The 14254-nt window shown below is 45.1% G+C and overlaps 1 protein-coding gene across 1 annotated transcript in view; it reads left to right on the top strand.

Moving 5' to 3' along the window:
- The first annotated feature begins 1849 nt into the window (after positions 1 to 1849).
- Positions 1850 to 14254, top strand: part of IGF1R (insulin like growth factor 1 receptor) — a 186776-nt gene continuing 174371 nt past the window's right edge. Inside the window, exon 1 of the mRNA XM_035131059.3 lies at positions 1850 to 3784. Within this exon, the coding sequence (XP_034986950.2) occupies positions 3691 to 3784 (94 nt within the window). The 5' untranslated portion in view covers positions 1850 to 3690. The remainder of the gene's footprint in view (positions 3785 to 14254) is intronic.

Genomic DNA, 14254 nt, shown 5'->3' on the forward strand with positions numbered 1-14254 from the left:
GGGAAAGGGTTTTCTTCCTATTAAGTGGTGTACAAGTGTATCCAACTTTTGATATAGTATAAAACTGAATTGCATTTGCTACAGATATGATGCTTCCAAGCCCAAAATAAGAACAATATTATGTAAACTGCATTTTGTTGAAATCCACGTTAGGCCAAACATTTTGTGTTGAGAGTTTTGAACCATTTGGAGTGTGTGAAGAGGCAGGGAAATTTAGGACTTTTGCAATACATAAATACTTGAGAAAGAGTCTCTTGGCTCCCATGCTGTTTCTTCCTGGCCCTTTACATCTGCCCATAAAAAGGTAAAGGACCCCTGACAGTTAAGTCCAGTCGTGAACGACTCTGGGGTTGCAGCGCTCATCTCGCTTTACTGGCCGAGGGAACTGATGTTTGTCTGCAGACAGTTTTTCCGGGTCATGTGGCCAACATGGCGAAACCAGAGCAGTGCACGGAAACGCCGTTTGGCATGCTTTCGAACTGCTAGGTTGGCAGGAGCTGGGACCAAGCAACGGGAGCTCACCCCGTTGTGGAGATTTAAACCGCCGATCTTCGATCAACAAGCCCTAGGCTCAGTGGTTTAGACCACAGCGCCACCCGCGTCCCACATCTGCCCATAGCCAATGCCAACCAATTGACCTCCTGGCAAGCTAACCTTGGCTACAAGGACATCCAGTTCACCCAGGGAGATCTGGAATAATTAAGCAAACCAAACCAAACTAAAAATCCAGCAGATAACGTATTATGTAATAGATATTCAGAGCCATGAATACCAGTTGCTGGGGATCACAGTCTCTCTCAGGTCCTGGTTGTCCTTGGCCAATGTGAGGACAGGTTGCTAGGCTAGATGGGTCCTTGGCCGGATCCAGCAGGGCTCCTCTTCATGTTCTCATGCTAAGACAGACCATTGGATCTGTCCTTTTGGTTTAGGATTGCCTCTGAAGACCAGTTGCAAAGAATCACAAGTGGGGAGCGCTGCTCTTGCAGTCAGGACCTCCCTGCTTGTCCTCAAGTTTCCTTCACACACACACACCCTAAAATTTATATACCGCTTGCGTTGCAAAAGAAATACTTCCAAGTTCCAAGCAGTTATAAATGATTGGAAAGCACGCCCCGCCGACGAAGCCCAGTTGGCATTTCACTGAGCAAGACCATGCGTAGGATCACATCTGCGCGCGCCTTGCCACCTCAACCACGCCCCCTGCGCAGTCAAAGCAGCTCCGTTGCAAACCTTTTGCGTTGCATCTAGAAAGGCTTACTTCCGACTCGAGAGGAGGAGCAGGCACACTTTTTGAGAGAAGCGTGTGAGTGCGCTTCTAATGCAACTGCGGCTAGGAGCGCCTGCGCGCAGCTTCTCCTGGGCGGGCTTATTAACCGTGCTTCTCTCCCCCCCCCCGTTTCTCTCCCTTTCCCCTTCTCGCTTTTTGCCATTAGCTTTGCCTTCCTCCCGGCTTGCCTCGTTGCAAGGATCTGCAGCCGCCGCCGCCGCCGCCGCCGCCTTTGACCACCACCAGCGCGCGCTCCTCCTCCCTGCGCCGCCAAACGCGGCTCCGGTCCTGGATTTGAGCGGCTCCTGCTTTTACCACGCGCCTGCCCGGGCCTTGCGGACGCGCTGGTTGCTTCTGCAAATTGCTGTTGCGCGCGCGCGCCGCTTGGGCCTCTTCCCCCTCCCTCTCCTTTTTCCCCTCGGGTGTGTGTGTGTGTGTGTTGCGGGGGGGCGGGTTGTTGTTGCCGTTGTTGTGGTAGCGCAGTCCGCCTCCACCTCCTCCGTTGCTTTGCGACCCCGAGGGCGCCTCTGTAATCCTCCCTCCCTCTCTCTCGTTCGCGAGCAGATTTCCCTAGCTATGGTCCCTGTGCCATAATAACCGAGCACACACACACACACACAAAAGCCCGCACAGCAACCGGGATCCTGCTTTTGAGAGCCGGCTGCATCGTTTCTCAGCCTCGCGCGGCCCCTTCTTTGAGGAGGGTGTGTTTTTGCGCAAAGCCAACAAGACCCTTCAATCAATCAATCAAAAAAAAAAAAATCTTGTGAATCCAGCGGCAGGAGAAGCAAAGCAAGGGAAGACCCATCTGGCGCTCCTCCTTTTTTCGCTCCGCAGTGGCGGCGGCGGCGGCAGCAGCGGGAGGAGACGCTGTGCAAAGGCCAACCTCTGCAACGGGGAGGCGGATTCCTGCGGAGAAAGCGAGCGCAGGGCTGGACAACACGCTCGCCCACCGCCCCCTCCTTCCTCTGCCAAGCCCAGGAAAAGGAGCTCCAGGAGAGGAGAGCGAGAGTCGGGTGGTTTTCTCGTTTTGTTTGTTTGCTTGCTTTGCTGCAAAGCTTTGACCTTCAGCGACTGGATCCTTCTCCCTCCGCCTCCTCTTCAGCCCCAACGGATCCCAAGCAAGACAGCACCAAAACCATCGTCTGGCGTTTTTACAACTCCCTCCTTTTTGCAAATTGTAGCTTTTGCTTTGGGTGGACAGGAGAGGAAGAGATTGGGAATGGAATGAAATAATATATATATATTCCTAAAAAAGCAAGAGACAAAAAGAAAAGGCCGCTTGGATTTTTGTTTGTTTTGCTTGGATTTCCTTCTTTTCTTCCCTTGTTGCAATGGCCAAACAGCAGCTCCCGGGGATGGAGTGCTGAGGAAGAAACGACCTCGGCCGCCTTTCGCTGCCTGCATTTTCTGCCTGCTGGGACTTCTCTATTCTTTCCCCCGTTTTTGGGGAAGGCGCCTGGAGGGGGGGAGGGAGAGGGAAGAGGTGGAGTGGGGGAAGCCACTCTGCCTCCTTCCATTCATTTTGATTCCGCATTTTGTCTCTCTCCAAGTCAAACGCTTTAAAAAAAAAGAAAAAGGGGGTGGTGGTGATTTTGGGAGATCCCTTTAAGGGAGCCTCAGATTTCTTGCAAAAGGGGAAGGGGGGGGGAAGGCTGTTTGTTTGGGAAGCTTGATTTCCGCTCTCTTAAATTCGGGAGTTTTTTTTTTAAAGGAAAAAATTGTGTGTGGGGAGGGGGACGCTGGAAATATTTTCTCCCCTCGTTTCTCTCCTTCGATCTGCGGATCTCTCCATTTGTTTATCGGAAAGCCCAGGCACGCACGCAGCTCCCAGCCTCTTCTGTGTTTTTATTTAGAGAAAGGGAGGGAGGGAAAAAGAGAGAGAGAGAGAGAAGGGGAGCAAAAGAAAAGATGGAGGTCGAAGATGCGGACTGTTTGCTCCAAAGTGGTATATGTTTGCTACTTCTGGGTGACTGCAGGCGACGCTGAGCGCCGCGACCTTTCTCCAGCCTCTCGGAGTACTTTGGAGGAGGAAGAAGTTGTCTCAGGAGGGGGGAAAAGCGGGGGAAGTCTGTTCCCTTATTTTGCAGGCACCAAAACAGGCTTTTTCCCCCTGCCTCCCCTTCCCCCGTCTTGGTTTCTCATTCAGAGGGGGACAGAACAATTTCCTTCCTAAGGAGGGGGAAGAAGAGAGGAAAAAACCCCTTGGCTCCAAAACATCTCTTATTTTTCACCTTTCAAAATTCCTTATTTCCCCCCCCCCTCCCCTGAATTTTTGAAGGAAGGGGAGGCTTGGATTCCCCCTCCCCATTATTTTTCGTGGGGAGGAGAGGAGAACTGAAGACTTAAAACTGTTGGGTTTTTGTGTATATATATCAAGAAAAGGCCGTTTTGCTCCAAAATAATAATAACAAAAAAGAGGAATGAAGTCAGGCGCCGGAGGAGGGTCTCTGACCTTATTTGGGGGACTTCTGATTATCTTGACTGCATTTTGCCTGTGGCCAGCAAATGGAAAAAGTGAGTATTGTTGTTTTGGGGAGCGTGGGGGATTCCCTTCAATTTAATGGGTGTTGTTGGGGGTTTAATTAGGGTGTGTGTAGACCTGTGCCTCGCATTGCGGTGGCAACGAGAGAAAGTGGGTGATTTTAAATGCTCGGGTGTGCTGTTGAAATTGGCCCTGAAAACGGGTGTTTAAATCAACAACCCCTCCTCATCCCTCCATTTGTTGGTGTGATTTCTAGTTTATTAAATGCAGAATACATATTCTTCCCATTTTTAGAAAAAAGCAAGCATTTTTCCCTTTTGTTAGGATGTTTATTCCAGGCCTATATAACCTCCCAGATATACATATTGTGTGTGAGTATGTGTGTTTATGTGTATGTGTGTACACACATACACACACGTGTGTGTGTATCTGCTACGCATCAAAGCAAACATTTTAAAATCTCAGAAGAGAGACTGGTGATGCCTTCTTAATACGCTGCCAGCGCTAACCATTTTAGGCTGAGAATAATGCGTTCGAAATAATGCACTCACCATTCGAATAATATTTGTGGGGAAAATAAATCTCATTTCGATTGATGTTGTATTCCTAGTGAGTGATGCTTTGAGTCTCCGGCCCCCCCGACCAAAAAATGGGGAAAGATGAATGGTTGCGAGAGCAGTGCTGCGTAAAAAACAACAACGCAGTTGTAAAGATGCTTTTCTCTCGACCTGGGGGCGAAAGGATTGGTGTGGGGAATGCTGTGGGTCCGGCAGCAGTCTGAGCAATCGAGAAGATCGGGAGAACAGAGAGAGGGATGCTGGCGGTGTTTTCTTCTCCCCGTTCCCCGCCTGCTTCTTGTTTTCTTTTGTGTCTAAACGTGCCCCAAGTTCCTGCGTTGCGAAAACGTGGTTCCTTGTGCGCGCGCCTTTCTGCTGGTGCGCATCGCTCTGCAAATGGTTAAAGTCTCCAGTGTGTGGACAAAGATGTCTGGATTGTGTGCGTGCGTGTTTCTCGCCGGCCCGCCACCCCCCCCTTCCCGCATCTTTTTGAGATCAGCGTCTGTCTTGGTTGCTTGGGATAATATTTTTTTAAAAGTCCCGATTAAGGCTTAATTTCGAATTCCCCCCCAACCCTCTGCCTGCCCGCCCGCTTGGGTTCTAAGAGGGACCCAAGTGGGGTGGGGGGAGAGAGTTGGGTTGTAAATAAGTCCAACTTGCAATTAATTATAACTCTGGAACTATCACGGATAATGGTCTGTTTGAATAGCTAAGGGGCTATTCTTCCTTTCCTTCTTTACCCCCACCCCCAAATGTGGTTTATTCAGTTTGCTTATTTCAAGAGGAGCGAGAGTGTGTGTATGTGTCGAGTTGCGGGGGGGGGGGGCGGCGGCTATTGCTTCAATGCAACCATTTTAACTCTGCATCCCTCTGTCTCCTACTGCCTGGGTGCAGAGAAATGCGTTGTTTGAGAGTGGGGAAAGAGGCATGCGTTATAAGCTTTGCCACTACAATGTGTGAATCTATAAAAACAAACGAGGAAAAAATGTGCTCCCAAATCAAAGCTGGCGGCTGGATTTGTTGTTTACCCTGCAGTTATTTTGGTGATAAAATGTTCTTGAATGAAAGGGATGCACCTCCTTTGTCTTAAGAGTGATCCATTATTAATACACTTCTTTAAAAAGTGTTGAAAGGGTGCTGGTTGGACATAAAAGCGCTTTGGACCTGCTGTGGTAAGGTTACTAGATACAGAGGTCATGTTGCTCTTTGTTTTGTTTCTTTACTACCTGGTGAAAATTCTGGGTATAAATGGATTTTTGCAATTGTTGCTTGACCTTTCCCGCCACACACAAAGGGAGCAGAGGGGAACCCCAGAAAGCCCTCCCCCTCCCCGAATTTAAACATTGGCCACAAATTTGCTTTGGGGATAGAATGCGGGAAGAGCGATTACCAAATTTTAAATGGCTGCGTAGGTTTGTGCATGCATGTTTGGCAATAGAATTAGAAGTACAGTAGACAGTTGAACAAGTGCGATTTAATGTCTTGAAAGAATTTCATGCCAGGCGTAATTTTTAAGATGTTGGTGTAAAAGTTTTGTTTTATACTTTACCTGTGTTAACTTTCCCATCCTTAATGAAACATCTGAACAACATTCTTAGTAGCCAGCAAAATAAAATAAGATTGCACGTTCTTTTTATATTCATGGGGATTCCTTTTTAAATGGTTTCTTTTGAGCTGTTGGACTAAAAGCCCTTTTTTCATGGTGTGTGTTCCAGATAGTAAACATAACATAGCTGCTTCTGTCTGGGGGGAATTCATCTTCGTAGTTCAGTTAAAAGCACCCTCATTGTGTGGTTTGTTTTTTTAAATGCTCATGTTAAGAGAAATGGTCCTGAGCAGATAATTTCATGATGCAGCCCCTTCATAGTAGAGGAAGGAACATTTTGTCTTAATTTTTATGTGATTTTTTTATTTAAAAAAATAGAATGTGTCATAGTCCTACAAGCTCTTCCATTTTCGGTCATAAGAAGCCATGCATTCCTAAATAGGAATACACAAGCGTTGAGACCAAGATTGGGGGGTGGGGAAGGCAGGGTGCGTGCATGTGGAAGCTTCAATTAATTCACTTAATTTTAAAGTTGCTAAAATGTGATTGGTGAAGAAAATAGTAAACACACAGTCAATTAAGAAAGCAAGTGATCTGTTGTTGACGCTTATGGTTCTTCTTGCTGAGATGTCTTTGTACAGCACTGAAATGTTTTGCATGCAGGTGTGTGTGTGTGTGTGTGTGTGTGTGTTGGTACAAATTGCATGTTAAGCTTTTCCAAGCAGGTGGGCGGCCCCTTATGCATGAGGCGGGTTTTGCGTGGACCCTCAACTTGAATTCTTATCTGGCCTTTAGGTTGTTTCCCCGAGGTAGTGCGCATTAAGCTTCTTCCATTCAGTCCTTAAGGCGCTGACAAATACAGGCTGCTTTGACACCAAAACAACCTCCTCTGTACCTTATTGATTTGTGTGGCGGGGTGGGGAAATCGCCCCAGTGCTGGTCCCCATTTGCTGCACTAAAACTGTGTTATTTAATAGAGCACATTTCAGCTCTGTTCACTTAGATCTCTATCTCCGAATAGGTAGCAAAAACCCCTCATAGCTGTAATTACTACTCTTGTGAGTGTGTGTATAGTATCAACATCAATATCTCTTAATGTGCTTGCTGATAAAGCGAATATAGTTAGCTTGAGAGAGCGTAAAAGGTAATTCCCAATGTAATTTAGATACTTGAGTGCAAAATGGCCTCGCCACTAAGGGGATTGGTGTACTGACTAAGAACCTAGGTGGCAGAGGGACTGGATATTTCATTGCAAACCACCAGTGAGAGGTGATATGTCAAGGGTCCATGGCAACGAGTGCGTTCCTAAATACTGTGTATTGGTCGTGCCTCCTTCGATTCTTTACAGCTTGCTTGCTTGCCAGCTCCGTTACGCCAGTATGTTCTTTGGCTAACTGAATTGTGGATGCTGCAAACTGTTTTGGTACCTGAGCAAAGGATTGCATAATTGGATGCAGTTATGACTGTGCAGTTCTCTTGACAGGTGGTGTGTTTGGGGGTATTCACAGTGGAATAGGGGTTGAAGGTGAGTAGTTATTTGATAGCAGGTGCAACTGATGTCAGAAGGAAATGTCAGTTGAAGCCTTGGCCCTGTGTGCAACAAAAATAAGGGTAAAAATTTGGCTCTGGAGGTTATACCACTGGAATCAAACACTTAATGTGAGTTAATAAATGAGAAGATACAATATTAATATATTACCTGGTATCAGCTTTAGATAACCTTGGGCCTAAGCAGACAAACTCAAAATTTCCAAATTGTCGAAGATTTATAGGAAAAAACTCATTTTTGACGCAAATATTGTTTTAAGTGCTTATTGCTGCATGAGTCCACTTCCGTTTTCCATATCCCAGTTGTGCTAAAAGGGAAAATAAACATAAATATGCTTATTGTGGTCACTTGGAGGCAATTTTTAATTGGCACTAGTGATTATTCCTCTTCTTCCTTCTTGTATATGTAGACTTAAGTCTTAGCTCTTTCACTTACCTGTGTTGTGGCTCAGGCATCTTAAAACAAACTGGCATTCTAAATTTGACAAACAGTTCAGCTTTCTGTACTGTACTAATTCAGAACCCACCCACCCCCATTTTGTGAACTAGCTTTAAAGGATTTTAAATGGCTAACTTGAATGAAGCCATAATTATCCTCTGTTCAGAAGAAGTCCTTCTGTTCCGGCAACTTTGCCATATTTAGATTTTGTGATCAAGACACTGTGTTCTGGTTGTAATGTTTTGAACAGAGACTTTTCTTTCCTTGTGAACCAGTACTCCATTAAAGCCAAGTTACTTTGCTCAGGATGTACACAATGGATCCTAGGTTTTGTTGATGGTGATTTACAGTACAGTCCTAACTGTGCCTGCTCAGAAATAGGTCCCGTTGAATTCAATAAGGCTGACTCTCCAGTAAATGGGATTAGGATTGCAACTTTGGTTATTTGGAGTAACAACCTCACAACCTGCTTCTAACCACATGGAGGTGTAACCTCTTTTTTTAAGTATGTGAGAAGCCTCTTAATTCATTTGCTATTACTAGGATATTATTTTAAGTATTTAAATATGCTTTGGTGATGATAATAGTTAGAAAAATGATGATGGGTGTTCTGCTATTCTGAAACTTGGAACCGTGCAAATAACTTATTTTGCTTAAGTCATGATTCTTGGGTTGGGGTGAGAATTTTTCTCTACCTGCTTAGTTAATCCTGCATATGTATTGATGGGTCCTAAGAGAAGCTAAGCAAAATTACTGTAAAGTTCACACATTGCCAAAGCCCTTGTAGTAGATCTGGTAAGCAGGGAACGGAAAATAATAGTTTGCTTTCGCTTCCTCCCATCTGTTCATTCTAAAGAATGGATTTCATCATCAAGATCTTAGATACTCCAAGCTTGAAAGCCCATCCCTATTTCACCATATTAAGACACTTCCTTAAAAGAACTGTAGTATTGCAGCTTTTTCAAAACATTCTTGTGGTTATGGTTTTTGAGGTATTTTTTCTTGGAAAAAAAAGATCTCTACTTAAACTTAACTGGGAAGTGCTTTGTCGACTTAGCTTGCAACAGCATAGTAAGCAGGGAGGAAGTCGTATCTCTCTGAGTGGGTTTTCCAGACAGATTCTGTAGGTGCCATTTAAAAAGCTTTAAAGTTCTCTCCTGATTTTTGGCTCACTCCCTTAGAAAATGTGTTTTGTATTGAACCCCAAATCGTGTCTTTAATAATAATAAAAAAGGAACTTCCACAAAACTTGATTGACATAGGATTTCCCACCTATACAGAAAAGTGATTCTGCAGAGTTTATGGAACTCAAACTCTGCAAGTGCTTTAAATACTTGGAAGTTGCCTTGCTTCAAAAGTGTTTGAACACCTTCACACCCTGTAAAATCGTAAAACTCCCTAACATGTTGGGAGATGCTGTGGTTTTCTTATGGCTGAGTAATAAGGGAACTTTCCTAACTGTTAGCCTGTCCCTGTTGCTCTTTTAAACTAATTATAAAAGGCAGATTGCGGCAAGCTTGTTATCTGGGCTCTTGTGCAACTTTGTTTAGTCTTCCTTCCATTCGTGGAGTGTGTGTTGAATTTTTGGCTGTGCATGTGCTGTTTTGAGCCTCTGTATGTGTGTTTTGCTGAGACGGGAAAAGGCCACTGAGAGGCTCTTTTCCGCAAGTTATGCATAGGATCTCGGCGCCCTGGCCTGCCATCCTGTGCACACTTACTGTACCTGGGAGTAAGTTTCCTTGGACTCAGTGGGGCTTAACTGCTGAGCGATGTCCATAGAATTGCACTGTCAACATCATAATACTACAGCAAGTTTAGCATGCTTTGTGAGTTTTGTACAGGAAGGTGCTGCTTTCTTACTTTACAAAAGGAACTTTCACAGATCTTATCGGAAATCTTAAACTGAATCCATTTTCTGTACGATGGACACAGATAAAGATAACACTTCTCTGTTTACAAAATCTAGGGAAAGCTGCTTTGCTAGTATGAATGGTGTATGCTAAACATGGAGGATAACTTGATAAGAAATGCTAAAACCCATTAAAGCTCTTCAGAAAAGGTATACTGTTTTTCTCCATAGCTCTTCCATAGTGCATTTGGAGTGCTTTGCACATATAATTTTGATGAGCACCCCTGTAAGGTAGGCTTGCGTTTACTGTTGCATACTGTATTGCAAAGGGAGCTTAAACTGAGAGATCATGAATTGCCTAAGGCCATATTGGTTGAGGTAGGGTTTCAACCCAGTTTCCAGGTGATGTCACAGTTAACTCACTAGAATGAAAGTTTGCTTGAAGTGGATGGATTGACTATCTTGGTTGGAAAATACGTCACTTTATTGGGGTTTCCCAGGATTCAATCAGCACCATACGGGCTGTTCTTGCTTAAAATTTCACAAGAACAAAATGTATGTTGGATCAGCTGATTATGTGTAAGAATACGTTTGGTTCCTTTTAAAAAAAGGAAAAGAAGTGGTGTTTTACGTTTTCTAACTGGTGTAAACCAATTTATTGCACCTCGTCGCAAATTCAGCACAAGATGCTAAATCCAGTGTTGGGAAACTTTCCCAGCTTTAGGGCCTCATTCCATTCTAGGCAACCTTTCGGGGGTCACTTGACAGTGGTATGCATTCTTGCATTGCAGGGGGTTGGACTAGATGACCCTTGGGTTCCTTCCAGCTCTACAATCCTATGATTCTATGACTTCCCTTTCTGTGCAACTATCAAGACAAGCACGAAGCATTATCAGAGTTGAAAGACACATCACAGGCAAAACCACTCAAGAAGTTTGTAAAGCAGGGCTGGTGAGGGGTGTGGCAGAGGGATAAGGGGTGTGGCTGAGGAGGGGGTATGGCTGAGGAGGGTGTGTGGCCTTCAGAGAGTCCCCACAGCCAGAAATAGAGTGCTGAAGGCTGCTGGGAACGAAGTTCCTCAGCCTTGTATTAAATGGTGCATTTTCCCAAGCTGAGATAATAATCAAAAGATGTTCTATAGTCACTGTTTTAAATTCAGAAGTGCAGGCGTCTCTTCATGATAGTCACAACCTTCTAAGATTATGCAGCCTTCTCAGAGTATATAATAATCTTATAATTATGGAACAGTAATAATTAGGAATGCATTGCAATGATGAATGCAGATCTTCATGTGTTGTATTTTAGCTTGATCTACTGTTTTCTGTGAGCTTAACATGGGGAAATGGATTTGGAGTGCTCCAAGTATCCCATTTTGAAGCGACCTAAGTTGTTTTCCGTGAAGTTGCATTGTGTGTAAGAGAACTTGCACGCCCTTCTCTTGAAACTGAAGTGGCGTATGTTTGAAGTGTTCCTAAACACTTTGGAGCTTTTGGAGCATACAGCAGCTAAAAAGCTCCGCTTCCATGCTGGATGGCTGGCTCTGGAACTTTGCAGAAGATGGACCCAGCTGCAGAAATAGTTACAGCGGTGCCTCCACTTACGAATTTAATCCATTCCGAAGGCACCTTCGTAGGTCGAAAAATTCGTACGTCGAAAAACGCCATTGGAAACGCGATTTCCCATAGGAATGCATTGGAAACAGAAGAATTCGTAAGTCGGAAAATCCCTATCTAAAACTGCCGCGGTTTCCTTTCGGATATCGAGACATTCGTAAGCGCGCGGCCATTACCCCCATTCATAAGTCGAAAAATTCGGTTGTCTAGTTGTTCGTAAGTCGAGGTGCCACTGTATACTGTATGACCCTAGACAGCTACACCACTGTATACAATAGTTCAGGTTCAGTGTTGGAAATTAGCCAGGTGCATTTTGCAACTGACGTGCGTCTGATTGCGACCACGTGGATGCCAGGTTGGTGACTGCAGAAAGCAAAATGTCACTTGGAGAAGGATCTGAAATATTTTCCTTGAAGCCTAAATTTGTTTTATTTGATGTTTTAATGTGTTGTAAACCACTTTGAGATTTGGTCTTTAAAATATAAAGCGGTATAGAAATGAAAACAACAACAATATTCATTTAAAAATGGAGCCTGGACATTCCATTGTGATGACCTTAACCTAGGTTTAAGGTGGCATTTTGCGATTCGATTATATTTCTGAATTTCTAACACTGTTTAGATTTATCCTCTTGTTTTATTTTTAATAACCTGGTGCACTGGGTTACTGCAGACCTGTGCAACTTATGTTTGACCAGTCATTTACAATGTTCCATTGGGCTGCAGTAAGCCTTCTTTTTTTGATGACTACCCACTTTCAGGTCACGTAATGGATGGGTCGCAGTTGGCTCACAAGTTGTGCAGGCATGGAATACAGTGCCTCAGGCTTGGGGACATAAGAACCTGCCTAAAATAGTCAAGGCAATTGGCCCATAAACCTCAGTGTTCTGTATACTGACCGGCAACTGCTCTGCAGGTTTTGCGGCTAGAGTCGTGGTTCCCCGCTTCCCCCCGCCGGTCCTACCTGGAGATGCTGGGTATTGAACCTGTGCCCCTGGCACTTGAGCATCTGCCTCTGATTGCTATCCTGGCTTGTTCACAGCTCCTGCCACTACTGCCACATCAGCTTAGGTTTGAAGATGTGGGGATACAATGACGGTGTGAAGTTGCCGTTCTAGGAGTCTGGCCAGCCAGATTGTTGTCTTTGAGCCCATTGTCCAGGAACCAACAGCAAAATAACACAATAGCTAACAGCTATGTGTTTCCCCCCCTAGTAATAAAAGAAAACTTGTTCAGGGCCTCGCTTTCCTTACAAGTACAAGCTAGCTCAGTGGTTTCCAGTTAGTGGTCTACAGACCCCAAGGGGTCCGTGCCACATACCCGTCAGCTGTCTGGGACAACATGTATTGGGGGCCATGCTCTCGCACAGGTTATGTAAATCATGTGGGAGCACAGCCGGGAAGACGCATGTCCCAGTTCGGTGCTGGGGCATTTTGGAGAGTATGATGCCACCATTCACATAACAAAAGCTACCACCAAGATACCAACAGTTTCAAAAGTAGGTGGTTCATGGCTTGGCTTTTGAAAAAATGGGGTCTTCATTACTTAGCTAATTGGGAACCACTGATGTAGGGCAGGGGTGTCCAACAGGTTGATTGTTTTCCTAGTGATCTTTTGGCGAGCGACTTTCCCCCTTTACTAAATTTTGACATTTTCCTCCCTAAAACCTGAACCCCCTAAAAAGAAAAGCTCAACAACTTTGACCTGAACCCCCCCCCCCGAAAAGGGGCAGATCAGTGCCATTTTTTTCTACAAGTAGATCACAATCTCTTAGGAGTCGGACGCCCATGGTCTAGGGCAGGGGTAGGCAACCTAAGGCCCGTGGGCCGGATGTGGCCCAATCGCCTTTTCAATCCGGCCCACGGACGGTCCAGGAATCAGCATGTTTTTACGAAGTAGAATGTGTCCTTTTATTTAAAATGCAAAGTTTTGTGGCAATGTTGACCACTTGCAATGGTCTTAATTGGTAGCTGGGTTGTTGTTTCATTTTTTTATTTTAAAAAGCCCCTTTGCATTCACTTTCTGTGGAAGGCAATGTTCACTGGATGCTTTAACCTTAGCATACTTAGGAGAAAACTTCACTAATTTGGATGTGACTTCCAAGTGAACATCTTTTAAAGATTTAAGGAGGTGACTATTGTCCCGGTGGGGCGAGAGTTAATGCTAGTAATAGTCGTTCTCAGCCACATGCTTCCCATTTCCGTGGGCAGATGAGTCTAGCTGAACCTGGTGACTTCATCTCCTACGGTATGTGATGCCAGCAAATAGCATTAAACTGTGTGATGCCAACAAATAAGCATTGAAAAAATTGGAGGTGGGGTGGTGGTGGTGGTGGTGGAATGGGAAGTGGTCAGGGAGAATGTTTATCATGTGTAAACCTATTGATGCTGCAGCACACCGTAAGTGATAGCCCTGTTTACTTCGAAGTATGAACCAATATTGTGGTCCAGCTGGCTATGACATTACATCTGCTGTGTTTTGAATTTTGCTGTTTTGTGTCTTGGGGGGGGGAGGGAGGGAAGGAACATTATTATTTTGGAAGGAGAATCGAGTGAAGCGCAATGGCTCAGAGCGAGCGGCACGCAGCACACGGGTTCTGATCTTCAGCAAACAAACCATTGACCTTCTTGGCTTCTTCCTATCAGCACAATTCTGCCCTTACTACAAAATTCAAAGGGGCTGCTATCTTGTTTTCTAAGTTTCCCAGATAATAAAGAAACTCCTTTTGGGGAGGGAACGACCCGTGGCCATTGATGTTGCCCTGTGACCTTTGCTCCAGTTGCTTGAGAAACCTGGAGAGCAGCCACTCTCACCTCAACAACCTGAGCTGCTTGGGATGGGGAAGCCATGGATTCCCGATATGCAGGTAGCTTCCCTGTTTGTCCATCCAACTCAGCCTTGTCAACTCCTGACTGGCAGTGCTTCTCCGTGATGTTGGGCTGGGCTCTCTC

Source organism: Zootoca vivipara, chromosome 13, assembly GCF_965207765.1.
Source record: "Zootoca vivipara chromosome 13, rZooViv2.hap1.1, whole genome shotgun sequence".
NCBI classification, from domain to species: Eukaryota; Metazoa; Chordata; class Lepidosauria; order Squamata; family Lacertidae; genus Zootoca; species Zootoca vivipara.